At 40.7% G+C, this 16753-nt stretch overlaps 1 protein-coding gene across 4 annotated transcripts; it reads left to right on the top strand.

Annotated features, from left to right (window-relative positions):
- The first annotated feature begins 3198 nt into the window (after nucleotides 1–3198).
- On the top strand, nucleotides 3199–16580 carry LOC125309404 (xin actin-binding repeat-containing protein 1). 4 transcript variants are annotated; one of them, XM_048266318.1, is made up of 9 exons: nucleotides 3199–3264; nucleotides 3798–3924; nucleotides 4122–4176; nucleotides 4325–4747; nucleotides 5040–5121; nucleotides 7238–7353; nucleotides 7793–7840; nucleotides 15682–15812; nucleotides 16278–16580. In XM_048266318.1, exons 2-9 carry the CDS (start codon nucleotides 3800–3802, stop codon nucleotides 16432–16434), a joined length of 1137 nt encoding a protein of 378 aa, XP_048122275.1. In that variant the 5' UTR covers nucleotides 3199–3264; nucleotides 3798–3799; the 3' UTR covers nucleotides 16435–16580. The 4 variants fall into 4 exon arrangements, with proteins under 4 accessions (XP_048122275.1, XP_048122277.1, XP_048122273.1 ...); XM_048266320.1 differs by lacking the exon at nucleotides 15682–15812; XM_048266316.1 differs by lacking the exons at nucleotides 15682–15812; nucleotides 16278–16580 and adding an exon at nucleotides 9398–14671.
- The last annotated feature ends 173 nt before the right edge of the window (nucleotides 16581–16753 follow it).

Raw genomic sequence — 16753 nt, forward strand, 5'->3', positions numbered from 1 at the left:
TCTAACATGAAAATAGGCTTATACTCAGGAGGACGCATACAAAAGTCAAGCTATTCGTTATGTCGAGCATACACTTTGAAAGCGACATAGACTGGAAGATTTTTGTTAGGCCTACTCAAAGTCGCTCATTCGCAGGCGAGTTGAAAATATCAAACAGCTGCAAGCGACCGCCACTGCCTGTACTTCCTTTCCTGACACAACGAACCCTTCTATATTTCCTTTGATCTTCCCTGACATTAGCAGGCCTTCCTTTAAACCACGCAGAATGGTCTTCACAGAGACAAAAAAAGAGGCTTCGCATGACTTCCCCTGACACACAGCCATGGCGCTCGCACACCGAGAGGCAAATTATCGTTTATTCTCTTTAATCTAGGAGCAGTCTTGGAAACACATTGCGAGGGTGGTTTCAAAGGGGACTGACTGGGAGACACTCACTCAAACAACACATTTTCCCCCGCGTCTCTTTCCCTCTTTAAAATTCAGCGGCGGAGTTGCTCACCAGTAAAACGCCAAGTTCAAAGGCAGCAAAGGCGGGAGGCACTTCTCTAGGCCTCCTTTTTACAGCACCGGTAGACTCTTGGTTGGTATACCACATATTTAAACGAATTAAATTATAAATAAGTCAGTCACGCATGCATGATGTATAATACTACTAGTGGCTATCACTCGCACTGACTCTTACCTCAAAACGTCTGTGACTCCTCTACAGAGGTGAGTAGGTCACACATGTTCAAGTGGAGATCCACAAGAGGGTGACATTGTCAAGTTTCTGGATTCCTCTTTGATTCCTGAGAGAGTAGCTGGATTGATTTTAGGAACTCTTTTTTTTTTTTAAAGAAACAAAAACTCTTGGACTTGACAAAGAATGGTTAAGTACCAATACAATATTCCATTTAAACACCAGAAAAAATATCTAAAAACCCTTAGGGGACTGTATTATTAACAAAATAAGTGGCTCTGTAAATTAACTTCATCTGTGTTCTTATCACACACGAAATCATTACAATAGAACAGTTTTTGTGAAATGACGTAAAAACATATGGCATTGAGTATGTAATGTGGCATTTGGCCAAGGAAGACGAAAGTGGGGGTGGGAGTGGTAGCACGTACGTACACCCCCTCTAGCCTCTGTGTTCCTGGGGGGAGGTAAGGAATTCCTGAGCGGAGACACACTTCCTGGTCCTGAGTTGGCTACTGCCAAGGGCTGAATGACACAAACATAAAATTAACAGTCTTTACAATCTATACCTCTGAGCAGCTGTGAGCATGTAATGTCAAGTTCATTTGGTGGAGCAGTTTTCTATATGCATTTTGCATACCACCCTGTATTCTTTTTACATTTGTAATTCATAATTTGGGACTTTGATGAGATCTATTTTATTTTGTTTCAGTGTTTTGCTATTGCATTCATTTAAATTACAATAAGCTATAAAATGTGACACTGTAGCCTTAGGTCATATAAAAGTACCAAATAATTTATAGCAATAATATATTGACATTGGCACAATTGAGTTTATTGCTTGTTATGTTTTTGGCTTGTGACCTTATCTGCCAGAGGCACTTGACTGCGGCCTGTGAGGAAGCACTAGGCACATACAGATCGTAAAGCAGGAGCAAAGGGTGTTTACAATAATACATTTCATGTAGTCATTATATGCTGAATATCCTTTATTAACTCAATCTGTGAAGCATTATAACTATGAAGTAAAGTCCTCTTTGGGCGCAAGCACTGTGCCAGTTGTTGGTGTATTTTTCCAAAGGTGCAAAAAAAAAATGGGTAAAATAGGGGAATGATGTAGACGGTTTAGGTAAGTCCATATCTCGCTGTTAATCATTGATGAAAGGAAGTTGAAAAACGCAAGACCTCACAAATGGGCCTTGCCCTCTCTTGTTTTTTTGCTGCCTTAAGTGCTGTGTGTCCACGTACCACAGTCATGTGTGTGACATGCTGGGGTTGCTGACGCTATACAAATGCCAAAGAATGCTGGGTAAGCAAGTTCAGCACAAGTAGAGTAATTTAATCAGTTTAATCTAACTAAAAGTAAAAAAAAAACCCACACTCACTATTTTCACATGAGTTACAGTATGATCAGCCACAGGAGCAGGGATCCAGATCAAGCATATTAACAATTATATTCCCTCTGTTCTGACATGCACAATCATGTAATTACATAGCAGCACTTGAAGCATTCAAACATAAACCTGTGTATATAACATTTTGTGTTCTCTTATTTAATACAATGTTATATACGTACATGTTGAAAATGAATAGATATTGTATCACTATGGCAACTAACTGCATCCTATCCTATGCTATCCTATATTACTCCAATTTACAATGACTGGGGTAGCATTCTGGAAAGCAGTGTTGTTCATGTCTGTTGCAGACGCAACAGACCCCTCCCCCACCACTTGTCTGTGGGTGTGTCATGTCAGACACTTCTCACTGCTTCTGTGTTCAGTTCACGTAACGTCCAGCTCCAACCCTAGTAACCCCGACACCCCAGCTGTGGTCCCGTCACCCCCCGTGAGGTTAAATGTGTCCAGGGAGTCCACACTGACATGGGGGGCCAAAGTGACATGAACCCCGGACCCTACTAAAACACTGGGGCCAACCATCAGAGAATGAGGGGGAGAAATCCACTTAGGCTTAACCTCAAGTTAAAAAAGAATGTGAATACAGTAGCATGCTGAATGCACTAAAATGACAGGGGTCATAGAAAAATCAGACAAAGACAGTTTTGAAAATGTATCATTCATTCAGTTTCATTCTCAAAACTAGACATACCCTACATTGCAGTCGTTTTTGGCTGTTGGTTCAGTATATATGATGAAATAACTGTGTGCTATACTGAGTTTTCTGAAGAACCAGTACAAATTGTCTACTTAAAGCAATATTAAAGATGACCGTCTTATCATGTTTCTTTATGACATTGAGATGCTTAATTGCTTAATAATGCAGATTGTATCTAATCAATGTCTTAATATTGGTAACTGTAGCTCAATTTCAATCATTTATATGTAGAAAATCAATGTATACAAATTGGTTTTGTAAGTCATATCATTCTGAAGTAGAATACATACAGTACTAAAGTAAAATTATTAAATTGTGATAAAGGGCATGAATGTCTTTTGCAGTTTCTGTAGAGACCAATAAAGCTAAAGGACTTTGCACATGGAAGTTTCACAGTGTGTGAGTGTCTTGTGATGCAGCTAGAAAAAGCACACGGAAGCATACTTACGGAGGACAGCTTGAATGTAAAGGTAATACTCTCATTCATTTTCAATATGTATTGGTAATTGACTTAAGATAAATGAAAATACAGAACTTTTACATGTATTAATATCAGCTTTGGTAGCCAGATACATTTTCCACTACATTGATATCATTTTGTCAGATAAAGATCATCTGACAAATGACCATATTCTGTGTTTTTACTGTTGCAGCGTAATGCATATAACAATTCTTGCTGACTGTTGGAGCTTTATATCTATATATCTATACAGCTTTATATCTATAAAAAAAAGCTATACATCTAAACTTTAACTAGTAAATGTGGTTGTATTTGCTCTCAAGTTCTCACGCACTGTCTGACTGTCTGTTCCACTACCCTGGATCTTATACAGTATGTGTGTTTTGTCTTCTAATGTGTTGGGTGTGTGTGTGTGTGTGTGTGTGTGTGTGTGTGTGTGTGTGTGTGTGTTGTCTTCTAATGTGTTGGGTGTGTTGGTGTGTGTGTGTGTGTGTGTGTGTGTGTGTGTGTGTGTGTGTGTGTGTGTGTGTGTGTGTGACTGAGGGATGGAAGTGAAGAGTATTCTGAGGAGGACACAGTCCCTGAGGAGTGTTCACACCGAGAGGACACTGTCAGTGACTGAGGTGGGACTCCGGGACAGAAAGAAGTCTGTCTCTGAGCTGGTGGCAGAGTGAGTCAATTCCTCTTCTCACATACTGTACATACTGTACACACAGATGCAGAGATAAAACACACACACACACACACACACAAACACACTTTATTGGATATTGGACTCAGTTCTCCATGCATGCACCTGTACTATTATCAAATACAACTATTGGTACTGTCTGATCTCTGTGCTTAATTTATGATTGGATTGGATAGATATCGGTTCACTTCTAAAGGAAAGGCACCTATATCAGAACATGAAAAACAAGAGGTGAGTTTTTTCAGTGATAAGATGCTACATTTATGCAAAAAATATATATACTGTATAATATATTTTAAATATATTATTTAAAGCATATTATTTTAAAATATATGTATATTTAATTAACTGAAATGATCAATATTTTGTTTGTATAAAGAACACTCCAGCATTTGTGCCTCCTGTGCTTGCCCCTGCTCCTGTCCCTGAGCCAACGGTGGACCCCGAAGTGGAGTCCCCTGTTGCCAAGGTGCGGAACAGCATTGTGAGGGAGCGCTCCAGGTCCCTGAGTGAGAGGCAGCCACAGCCTCTCTCCCGTGCCAAGTCCATGGAGAGCCTGCCTCGTGGCACGGGGGCACCGGGGGGCACCAGTGCGCTCAAGGCCCTCTTTGAATCTAAGGTCATGACCCCGAGAGAGCTGAAGCACGGGGGCAAGTCCCCCCTCAACAGCCTGCGGGTGAGCAGGGACGCACAGGTTAAGGCTGAGGCTGAGGAAGTGGTTGAGAAAGTAAATGAAGTGAAGAAGAACAATTCCCATGATCCCCCTCCACTCATGAGTCAGGCAGAGGAGGCAACCCCAAAGGTGAGGTTCGGGTGTCAGACTGTTTGTAGGTGAATCGATTAGTTTTCATGACACTTGAATGATTCCTGTATTGTATATTATTGTGTGCCTTTGCGTTCCTTTGGTATGCCATGAAAAGCATACCAATAATCAGAAAGAGTGTGCAATCAGACTACAGCACATGTGCTCATTAATTATGTATTACAGTGCTATTTAAGTATATTTACTTTGACACAAAACATTGGGATATCATTCTTCATGTCTTAGGTATAATTCTATGTAGATTTTTATAAAGACATTTTTTTCCTTAAAGGTTGTGAGAAGGAGCCGTCCAGAAAGACGCCAGACTGTGTCTGGCGTATACCTTGACAGGACTTCACAAACATCAGATGATAGTAAGTACTGGCCCTCAACCAGAGAGAAATGAGATGCTAGTGTATCTTTTCCTTCAGTTAGAGTGAAGGGGCCTTGCTTTATCCCAATAGCACAACCCTTAAACGGTCAAAAGGCCCAAGATGACGACTTCTTACAGCACTTTTGGTTGACTGTTCTGTTGACTGTAAAACTTTATTTACCAGGAAACCATCTCTCTAGAGCTCTCATGTTGTTTAAAGAACATTTGGGTATTTACACACAGAGAACTTTTTGGGAACAAAACAGGGTTTGCTCAACATTTAAAGTTCCTAAAATAGAGGATTGCTAAATTAAACCTTTTTCTAAGGGTAAAATGTTCTGTCAAAATGAAAGCATACATTCACAACTAGTAAGTTCATAATACTGTATCATAAACCTACCACAGTTAAGCATAGCACTAAATCACATTGACCCACAGTAGACAGGGGGGTGGGACATATAATATCGGGGCCACCACGATTAGGCTACACAATAACCTCCACCACCACTAGTGATTGACTCAGCCTAGTGCCAGAATAGAAAAAGCCACAGGCCTCGTCTGAAAATAGCCATTTGGTATAGCCGTCCCTTGAAGGTGGCTGGGATGACAGGGTCAGCTGTTGCCTGAAAGAGGGCAATCGGAGGCCTAGTGACACAGAGAGAGAGAGAGAGAGAGAGAGAGAGAGAGAGAGAGAGAGAGTGAAAGAGTGAGGGAGACAGAGAGAGAAGACACATTTAGCATCCCCACACTGCTGTGCGGGAACAGGACAGGGGATTGCCAATGATAGCAACAGTATCCAGTTGAGTTCAACCATGTGCAGGAACGGTTAGCAGGCTTCTCTTTGCTCTGGTGAGTGACTGTTTGGTTTTTACAATTGAGCAAACATTAATGATTATTAGGGTCACAGTCATAAAGTGTGGGAGCACATCTGAACTTTGAAAGTGATAGCATGGCGGATGCTGTTCCACGGTTTAATTAGCATGCGTAAGAGCTCCCTACAGAGATCTGGACCTGAGATGGTCCTATGTACTGGGTGATCACTTGGCTCGGTGAGATTGTTTTTGTTTTTTAGCAATCATAGTACTTTACTATAAGAATGACAACAAGCTAATCACTTTATATGAAAAAAATAATCAGTATTTTGTCACAGTATACAGTAATATAATATAATACAATATAATACAAACATAGTCAGTTGTACATTATGTCAAAATATGATTTACTTCCGAACACACCATAGGTTTATAATCAGTAAATCCTCCATGGAATTTGAGTCACAAGGGTATAAATATGAGCCCAACCCAATACTCTATCATGGGACTGCTCTGTTCATAACTTGCATCTACTGTGTAAACACGATTAAAAGGAAGTCCTCCATGTAAATCTACAGAACAATTACAGAGTTGCTTAGTCATTGTTGCACAGTCACAAAACATGAGTTACACTGCCTGGCATCTCTGTGTGTTCTGCTTGTTAGTATTCAATGCCATCAAGAGTTTGGCAACATTGTGCTGTATTTATATTACCTTGCACCAAGTGGACAGAAATAGCATTATTGAGACACTTCTAATGTGTCCTTTGAATATTCTAGCTGGTAGTGAAGGATGCAGCTGTTGTAGCGCCTGATATAATACACACAACACTTGCAGAGAGATAGATAGTTAAGGATACCCTGTCGCTGAGTAGGTTAAAGGTTAAGATAGCAAAACCCTATAAGCAACATTGACCTAATGCTTACCATTCACTACTGTATGTCATCTTCCACTGACATTTGGATCACTATACACTACTTTATTCAGAGCAATAACATGAAGCATGAATTTGGATCAGCCTGTAATGTCTCTGTCGACAGGCACATATGTGGTTTGAACAAGTAATGTATTGCTACTTGTAGGTACAGTATGTCTGTATCCATGAGTGTATGTGTGTTCTACTCTCATATAATTGGTGAGATTTACCAGGTAGGGGGTCACCAATGCTCCAATCCTCCATTCAGCTGGATATGGATGCTGGTTTCAATTTGTTTTCACTTTCTTTAACATTGTAAGATAGAGGGGTGACGGTCTGTAGTTTTCTGTCTGCTCTTGTTCATCCCTGTGTTTTATGCCTGATTGCAGAAGAGAAGAGGAGATCTCTTGCCGACTTTGGATGGGAGAAATCATCCATTTCTGTCAAAGCCATATCTGCACTCTTTCAGTCAAAAGCGGCAGCTGTGGAAACCTCAGGAAATCAAGTTGGTTGACAAACAATTGTGCACAGATATGAGAACATAGCCATATGCTAGACAGTGTATAGTGGGTAAAGCAAGGTCCCTGACAGACTTAACATTTTGAATGTAAAGCATATTCATTGGCCTTGAAGATAAGCATATACCAACCAACCATATACCCTCATTTTGTAGAGAAGCATGCAAATGTCTGGGCACCCCTGGTCAAAATTTCAGTTGCTGTGAAAAGCAGGCAACAATTTTGAATTTTGAAAGCAGCCCTGTCGGCAGTACAATTAATAAAGATTTGCAGAAAATAAGGACAAGATTGGGATTCAGATGCTAACAGGAAATGTGCAACACATCTCTCTCTAGCTGATTGCACAGTTTATCAGATTTGGCAGGCATAATGATGTTGGCAGTATGTGCAGCACACAACAGCATAACACCTCAATTTTTTTTCCAGGGAATGGATTCATTCAGCCCATCTGGAAAGAGACCTAAAGGAATTAAGGTAAGACAAATTATGAGCGGGACACTGTATAATGAACTAAACAAATGAACTAAACTGCAGGTTTTGTGAGTTTTTATTAAAATGTAATACATAGGTCTTTCTCAAGAAAGCATGGAAGTACTAAGCATGCAAATAAGCCTTTCTTTGTGGATACCAATAATATAATGTCATTACAGCATGTGTATATGTGTAATGAGAAGGACAGTTCACTTTAGGCAACAAAGATGGAGGTTTGCGCACTGCATAGCTCTGAACCAGCTGGCTTCCATTACACATGGCTTACTACCGAAGAGGAATTCTGTTATGTTATTAGTTTAACACTTTAATCCAGAGACTCTCCAAACGTTTACGGCAGGATCCATATCATGGCTTGAGGTTAAACAGAGAAAGAAGAATAGACATGGCTCCAAGTCAAATTCATGCCTACAGTTTTTTTCCATAATTAATGTTAAATATCATGGTAACACTTTATTTTAAGGGGTCCTTGTTCCAGTGTATCTACATAACAAGTATAGTATTATATATACTCTTTTGATCCTGTCATCTGAAATTTGGTCTCTGCATTTATCCCAATCCGTGAATTAGTAAAACACATAGTGAACACACAGTGAGGTGAAGCACACACTAATCCCGGCGCAGTGAGCTGCCTGCTACAACAGCGGCGCTCGGGGAGCAGTGAGGGGTTAGGTGCCTTGCTCAAGGGCACTTCAGCCGTTTCTACTGGTCGGGGTTCGAACCCGGCAACCCTCCGGTTACAAGTCCGGAGCCCTAACCAGTAGGCCATGACTGACCCCCAAATTAATGTACTTTAATGAAGTACAGTGTGTAACAACCTATGCAACAATATGATATCACATACTTATTTTGTCCATACATAATGTATTTGTGTGTACCTACAGATCATTAATACATATGTAATAAGAAGTGCTTGTTACAATGCTTTGCCAAAGTGGCCTCTCTCTTTGGGGAAGGAAAGCAAATGACTATGGGGTAAAGTTTGGGACTCTTGACACCCTAACATTACAGCGTAACATAAGTATGTGATATTACATATTGTTACATAGGTTGTTACACTGTACATTATTACACTGGAACCCTAAAATAAAGTGTTACAAAAATCGTTTCCATGTGCATCTCCAAATAATTTGAAAACATGTTATTTTTGTCATGACAATGACAAAAGGTGGAAAATGAGAAATAGCCATTATTTTTTGCACACTTGGTAAAGCTTTATGATTATATCCATGACCTATTGTCTCTGGGTGACACACAAGTGGATATTTGGCTGAAGCTGAGTGACAGATTTGATGCGTCAAATCAAAAACTCTCCTTGGACAGATTTGGACAACTTTGCTTTAAGCCAGACACAGAGAGACATTCAAGCAACATACAATTACTAATAGGCTGGTTTGGCTTGGTTTGGCTAACCTACTACTTACAGCATGAAGCATGTGGTTTCTCAGGTATGAAGCACTGCACGTCCACCAAGAATTTCACAGATGTCACTTAGAAAAAAACAAACATAACAAGTGTTTACTTTGAAATTTTCCCTTCAAGATGACAGAAGATTCCCAAGCTTCTAAAAGTGACCTTTCAGAGACACACCTGACAGACGATCCTTTACAGTTTGCTGCCAAAAGACCTCAGGCTCACAGTGCAAACATGACCCAAAACCCTATGCGCCCATGCCTCTCACCCACCCCTCCTTCCAAAGAGGCATTTTCCGCATTATACCAGCAGCGTCAGAAATGCGAGCTCAAGCGTCTCCTCAAGCACACTTGCCCTGAGCTAAAGAGCTTGGATGGGGTGGTGGACGAGGAGCTTGCTGATGTCTTGAGGTCTGAGAGCACAGCTGAGGACACTGGATACCAGGGAGAGGTTCTGTCAAGGCGCTGGATATTTGAGAACTGTGCTTTCGAGAATGTAGGGGACCCCAATGACTCAAAAACACACTTAGAGGGAGAGGGGTGGGTCACCTGGGAAGAGCAGAAAAGGGCCCCCCCTAGAGTTGTGCAATCTATGGCAAGACCTATGAGTTCTGGAACAACCTTGTCCCCAGTGGAATGTCCTCTGAACCAATCACAGTCACATCCTCTGTTGGCCTCAGAAATAATTTCAAGAGATCAAACAGATAGCAATGTTGAGGAAGAAAAAATGGCTGATGTTCGCTCCACACGAATGATGTTTGAGTCTCAGAAAATCCCCAAACACATGGATAGCCTTGAGAATGCCTCAACAATGAAAGTAGTTGTCTCACAAGATGAAAAAGGAGCAGTTAAAAAACAAATGAAAGTTTTTACCTCAAACAATCAAAAGGATTTTAATAAGACAAAAACAGTAATGGAAAAACAAATTACTGACCACGTTGCTGACAGTTCTGCAGATGCACAGCAAGATGGTACTGATGTGTACATGGGCATCTCAAAAGTTAAAGATGTCTTTGAGAGAAAATCATCTGGTCAAACAGTCTCCCGTGTTATGGGCAAAGAAAACACTGGATTTGTTTTTGGAAAATACTTAGAAAACACATATCTCAAAGAGGGAGGGAAAAGACAAAGTGGAGACATCTCTTTGCAGAATAGCTTGGCCACTCTGGAGAATATCAGTGCTCAAGAGGAAATACAAAAGGCAAATGTAAAGGACAGGGCCCACCTATTTGAATCCACACCATTTCACAAAATTAACTGTCGAGATGGAGTAGATATAACAGATGTGAGTATGAATGAAAGGCTAAAATCTCTTTACAACTTTAGTGTCATTCATTCGAATGGCATCATAGTTGAATCTTTTGAGCCTGGCACTGCTAAAAAAGCCACATACAACTTTACCACTGGGCACTGTCCACAAATTCAGACAGAGGAGATCATTACTGGTAACATAAAGAATATTCTACTTCAGATTTTACCCAGGGCAAACCTCACGGCATGTGTAAACTTTATCAAGGAAGACGAACAGGGAAATGTGGAGATTAAGAATATAGATGTGCCCATCCACCAGCTCCCATTTACAGCACACCAAGACAGAGAATACAGAACAGTCAATTTGGTTCAAGTTATTGAGGATCTTCTCAACATAGATAACTCATTGAAAAAGGGCGTTATTATCCAAGAGGCTTCCCACGAAGGCACTCAAGTCTCTGTTTACTCACTCTTCAGTCATGAGGAACTAGAAATTAAGGGATTTTTTCCACTGCAGGAAACCACAGAGGAACAAATGGAGATAAGCAGCCTTGAGGAGGCTGATGAAGAAGTTAAAGGAGATGTTAAAGGAACCATTAAAAGCCTCCTGGCAAATGCCCAGGACAAAATGGGACCTGGCCCACGCAAAGTTGAGGAAAGTGAGCGTGGGAACGTGGAACTGTTCAGAAAGTGCATTGAGAAAGGAGATTTGGAATACCTTAAGAGCCTCCAGAAAACACCATCTGAAGAGGAACTGAACTCCGCTGAGGAAGCAAAGAGTCCCATAATGGAGGACAATGCCACAGAGAGCATTTCAGGCAATGTGAAGAACATCAAAAATATTTTCTCCTGTCAAGGTGATGTGCCCAACCCAAAGACCAGGACATTCCACAAAGGAAACAATTCAGTATCAAACACTACAATAACATCTCCACCAGATGAAACCACAAACAAGAAAACTACAGATGAAGACAGTTACTCAATGCAATGTGTGAAAATACCTGATGTTTCTTTGCAGGACTCATCAGTTATCAAAGCAAGTAGACCTACTACACAAGATGAAATCCAGGATGAAGGTAAAATCCTGCAAGCAGAGTTGATGGTGGAGGCAGTAGAGGATGACCTTAGCAATCTTCAGGCAGCCATTTTAAGTCTTCAACAAGCCACAATGGAGGCAAAAACACTTCAGCATAGCATTCAAGAGAAACAAGAGGCAAGAGTAAAACAAGAAAAGACTCACATCACAGACAGGGACAGTTTCATTGACCAGGAAGGTATCTTGCCTTCTGAGTCACAGCAGTTAGACAACAGCATTCCAGTTAGCCAAACTAGCATCCCAGTTCAAGACAAACATACATCTTCATCAGATTCTGAAATGGTGGGTATCACTGTAGAGAAGAAAGGGATGCCACAGGAATCAAAGTCTTTGGAACACCAAACTGAAGGTCAATGGGAGACGTGTGAGACTACAGAGGACAGTAATGTGATGGTGATTAAGAAAGGCCATCTTCAGGAAACTATCAGTTTCTTACAGAGCAGTGCAAGTGAGCTCCCACATGAGGAGGAAAAAGAGGAAATCGTAAAAGGCAACATCAAGGCAGCACTCAAGTCCTTGGGCCAGTCCAGTTTAAATGTTACCCAAGGTGATTTCAGAGCTGCAATGATTTACAAGAAAGCTGGAAAGTCATATGAGCAAAGAAAAAAGACAGTGAACACAGAGAGTGCAGTTAAAAAAAGTGATGAGTTAGTGACCTCATCTGATGACAGCAACGCAATTCCCACTGCGTCAGCCCCAGTCGATGAACAGGTGGCTATCATCGCATCTAATGAAGCTTCTGCAGCAGTCGCCCATTCAACTCAGTGTAAAATGGAACCACCTGAGTGCATAAACGACAAAGGACAAAATACTGCTACTTCAAAAAAGTCCAAGCGAAAGGGTAAGAAGAATCCAGGCCCAAAGCCGGCAATTCCTCCTAAGCCGGATCACCTGAAAGCAAAACCCGCTGCTGATAAAGAAAGCATGTTATTGTCGTCACAAAGTATTGGACAGCATGAGGAAAGAAAAGAAGTGCCAGAAACTCTTAAAGAACTTGAAACTGAGAAAAAGCTCCTACCTCAGTCAGGACCACCTCAGTCACCTCAGTCAGGACCACCTCAGTCAGGACCAATGTCTTACAAAGACGCCCTTTGCAAGGGTATGATGAAATGCCCAGATGGCAGGGATACTGCACACCATGAAAGCACAGGAACACCACAGACCCTTCCATGTGACACTACTGAAATAAAGACATCTGACAGTTTGGAGAGGGATGAAGTTGTAAAACAGGCAGACCTTGAGAAAAGAAAAGAAGTTAATGTCATCAGCAATAACCCAGAGGAAGAGACTGTTTCCCAACAAGAAACACAGACAGCCAATAGTTCTCATAAGGGATTACAGGGTTCTTCTGCTGCTTCACAAGTCATCAATGAGTTTGTGTCAGGATTTCAAGCAGAGCTGCACACATTTGGTCCATCTGATCAAAATGTGAACAAAACCAAACCTGTCAAGCCAAAACGGATGAAAATGGCCAAAGACAACATTGTTGATCCAACACAGTTGTCTACACCACAGCAATGCAACAGCACTATTTCAGCATGCTGTGTTGAATCTTATCCAGCTACAAATGATGGACAGAAATCTGAAGAATGTAAAGTAGTAATGAGGGAAAAGAAAGTGAAGAAAGAAAGTGAGGAAGAAAGAATTCAGAGGCTGTCAGTTCACAGGGATGAGATCATGCGAGGGAATGTGACGACAGCAATGGAGATTTTCGATAACCTGCGCAAACAAGAGGAGCTAAAAATCCTCCTATCGAAGGTTGAAGAGATTGAGGAAGACACTAATCAAGTTGATGTGAAGGCAATGAGGAGAATCTTTGAGAATGTTCCGGACTGGGTTAGAATAACACCGAAGAAACTAAAACCAAAACAGGCAAAGACTGCGGCAAAATGTAAATCTCCAACTAAAGGACCAGAGATTTCTTCCATGGAGCTGGCATTTGGTGACCTTGAGAAAGCAAGCGCTGAGATTTTGAATTTGAAAGAGCAAACCCTGGCGAAACTTATGGATATAGAAGAAGCTATAAGAAAAGCTCTCCTCTCAGTATCCACGTTGAAGTCAGAGTCAGACATTGCTGGGCTGTCTGGCTTGTTCAAGGAATCTATGGTGTCGGCCCCGGTCTCTCAGTCCTGCAGCAACATCCGTACAATCAGCATTGGCTCCAGTAAATCCCAAAAGGCCCTCAGGCAAAAGAAGCAAGCAGCTCACGTGAACCAAATCTCCAGCTCTCCTGGCACGACTGAGGTGAGACAGACACCAAAACTTGAGATCCCAGCCGCCAAACACAGAGCTGGTTCGCCATCCTCTCCCTTTTTATCTCAATACAGTCCGGTGTGAGGAGGGAGTCTGACCCTTCTAGTCCCACTCAGTCGCCAACAAATAGTCCGCAACAGCATAGTGCAAAATCAGAGAGATTCCAGTCTACAAAGGATCTGGTCGTCAATAGTGGCAGAGCAGAAGAGAGCATCATGGGTAAAAAGAATGAATGCCCATACATTACTAAGTCTCTTAGTCTCATGGACAACCCTTTTAATCTACATCAAGTCAATGTGCTCGGGTACAAACATTGCCCAAGGGAGAAAGAGTCACTGGGAAGAAAACAATTAAAGAAGATTACGAGAAAACAGACTTCTTCGGAAACAAATATTGCTCCGCAAAGACCTCCACAGTGGTGACCACTAAGCCAGAGAGTAACACGACATCCAGCTGCCAGACAGTTACCAGCTTGGCAAGATCAGAGGTTGTGAAATACCCCAAAGTAAACTTACCAACCTTCAGAGAGGATAGGCCTCCATTGTAAAAAGCTCCATTGTAAAGCTGTTATTACATTATTACTGAGATTTTAAGGGAGGAACACTCACAAGACAGTGGAGTTTTGTTACAGTACGCTGTCTCCAGACTTATACAAACACTCTAGTGTAATGATTGCATTTGTTCAGTATGTCTTTTTTTACATTTATACCATTTCATATTTCATCGTTTCGTTTTTCATCTCTCCTTCAGATTTTGGCTTGTGTATTTTTTCTCAAATAATAAAAATGATTGTGAAAAACATGATGTTATTTGTATCTGTTGACTCTCTTCATACAAATTATTTATTATAGGAATGGGCAATAGACTTTCAAAAAAGCTGGTGTTGAATATTAGATTAATTATACTGGTAATGTTTGCTTTGAGAAGGAAATTACAGGACACATTTAAGTTAATAAAGCCTCTATTGTGGCAGCCTGTTATAAGTATACGGTAGAAACACTGTACTAAAGAAAGACTCATATTTGCATATAGGGATGTAACGATTACCGGTATAATGGTAAACCGCAGAAAAAATGTTGACGATAACAATTAACGTTTTCATTTCAAATATCATGATTATCACGGATGATTACCACGGTGTGGAAACCGTGTGTTTAATCCTTCCCAGCTTCATCCAAGCCTGCTTTTGACATACAGTAGGCCTGGTGCAATGAAACAAAACTGGTACCCTACTGATTCTGTTATCTACTTGATAGATTTAATTGTGGCACAAAGCCAATTATACATGACCAAGGAAAAAGCTAACGGGACAACACACAATGTCACTGTAACGTTATGCTATGAATTACTGTAAGAATGCTCAGCTCAGCCAGGTTTGTTTGTGCAGTCAGGATGTAGGCCTACTGTATGAATGTGAATGAAAATATGCTCCAGTAGCAATAGGCCACCTTAAAATGTACCAGAATAAAAGAATCTAATTTTTTACCCACCCACAGCACCCCCTCTATGAGCACCCCCAGATGAAAATGAGTTCCAGCGTCCCTGGTTAAATGTTGCACTTTTGATAAGGTTTTGCCTATATTTTGTAATAGTAAATGCTGTCACACTTTTTTAAACTATTTCAGCCTATTAGTCCTTTCTGAACATATTGAACACACGTTTAACAATATCGCGATAATACCGAAAACCGTGGTAATTTTGGTCACTATAACCATGAGGTTAAATTTTCATATTGTTACATCCCTATTTGCATACATGGTGCAATCAGCTTCTTTGTCACCACAACGCTTAACAAAGAAACACTGTCACTACAGTTTCAACCCGCCGCACAGGACTTGTGCACTGTGTGTCTTAAGCCTGTCTACCCCATGGAGAGGACAGTGACAGACAAGTTCATATTTCACAAGAACTGTTTCTGTTGCAAACACTGCAAAAAGAAGCTGAGGTGAGCAAATGTCATGGTCTGAAAGCCACAGGATATGCATGTGTGTCGAATCACCCATACAAGCACCATAAACTGCAATGATGTTTCCCTGAAAATGAGCCACATGTTTTTGCACAACAAATTCCCATCAAATGACCCTGAGATTCAGAGAAGAAGGAGAGATTTTTGTGTAATCGGTTTGTCTGAAAATTGTTTAAATATTTACACCACGGAATGTTGCCAAAGCTCTGAGATCCTCAAATCCTACGCAATTTACCAGCACTGTTTTGATTACATGTGCTAATTTTTGTGTTAATGACAGTTAATGATTGAAGATGATAACGCAGTCAGCACTGGTGTAATGATGCAAATCACTAAAATTCACATGGCTGTGTATCAAGTGCTTCAAACAATTTGTTGGCAGTATTACAACTTCAATGTAATAACATTTTTATAAACTGCACATTTGTTTATCTTTTATCTTAGCATTGGCAACTATGCACCCCTTTCTGGAGAGTTTTACTGCGTATTTCACTACCAGCAGTTATTCAGGAGGAAAGGCAACTATGACGAGGGTTTTGGCCGTCCACAACATAAGGACCGCTGGCTACAACACACTGTGAATGGTACTGATGATATATAGGCCCACACAGGTTTTGGTTTAACTGTGATTTTTATGTTTTGAATGTACATGTACTTTTGAAAGATTGATCAACACAAATTGCAGTATAACAGCATTAGTTCAGCTACATTTCAATTGAAATGAATAAAGAGGGACTGTCTATTTTATGTATTTGTGTCACTCTGTGAGAATTAAATCATAATTCAAACATTAAAATGTAAATGTTTTGAACAATAATTAGATGCATAGATATATCTATTCCATCCAAAACATGAGATGATGCAGACAACCAAAACCAACACTGCTGTGACATCACACAGACAAAGAGTGAAAATCCTCA

This window comes from Alosa alosa, chromosome 16 (genome assembly GCF_017589495.1).
Source record: "Alosa alosa isolate M-15738 ecotype Scorff River chromosome 16, AALO_Geno_1.1, whole genome shotgun sequence".
NCBI lineage: Eukaryota > Metazoa > Chordata > Actinopteri > Clupeiformes > Clupeidae > Alosa > Alosa alosa.

Bases quoted from the DNA above. Each gene is read 5' to 3' on its own strand.
- LOC125309404 (XM_048266316.1), top strand. From the start codon at position 3,800: ATGGAAGTGAAGAGTATTCTGAGGAGGACACAGTCCCTGAGGAGTGTT. The intron at 4,177-4,324 runs GTGAGTTTTTTC...GTTTGTATAAAG, and splicing joins CAGAACATGAAAAACAAGAG to AACACTCCAGCATTTGTGCC. The intron at 7,841-9,397 runs GTAAGACAAATT...TTTCCCTTCAAG, and splicing joins AGAGACCTAAAGGAATTAAG to ATGACAGAAGATTCCCAAGC.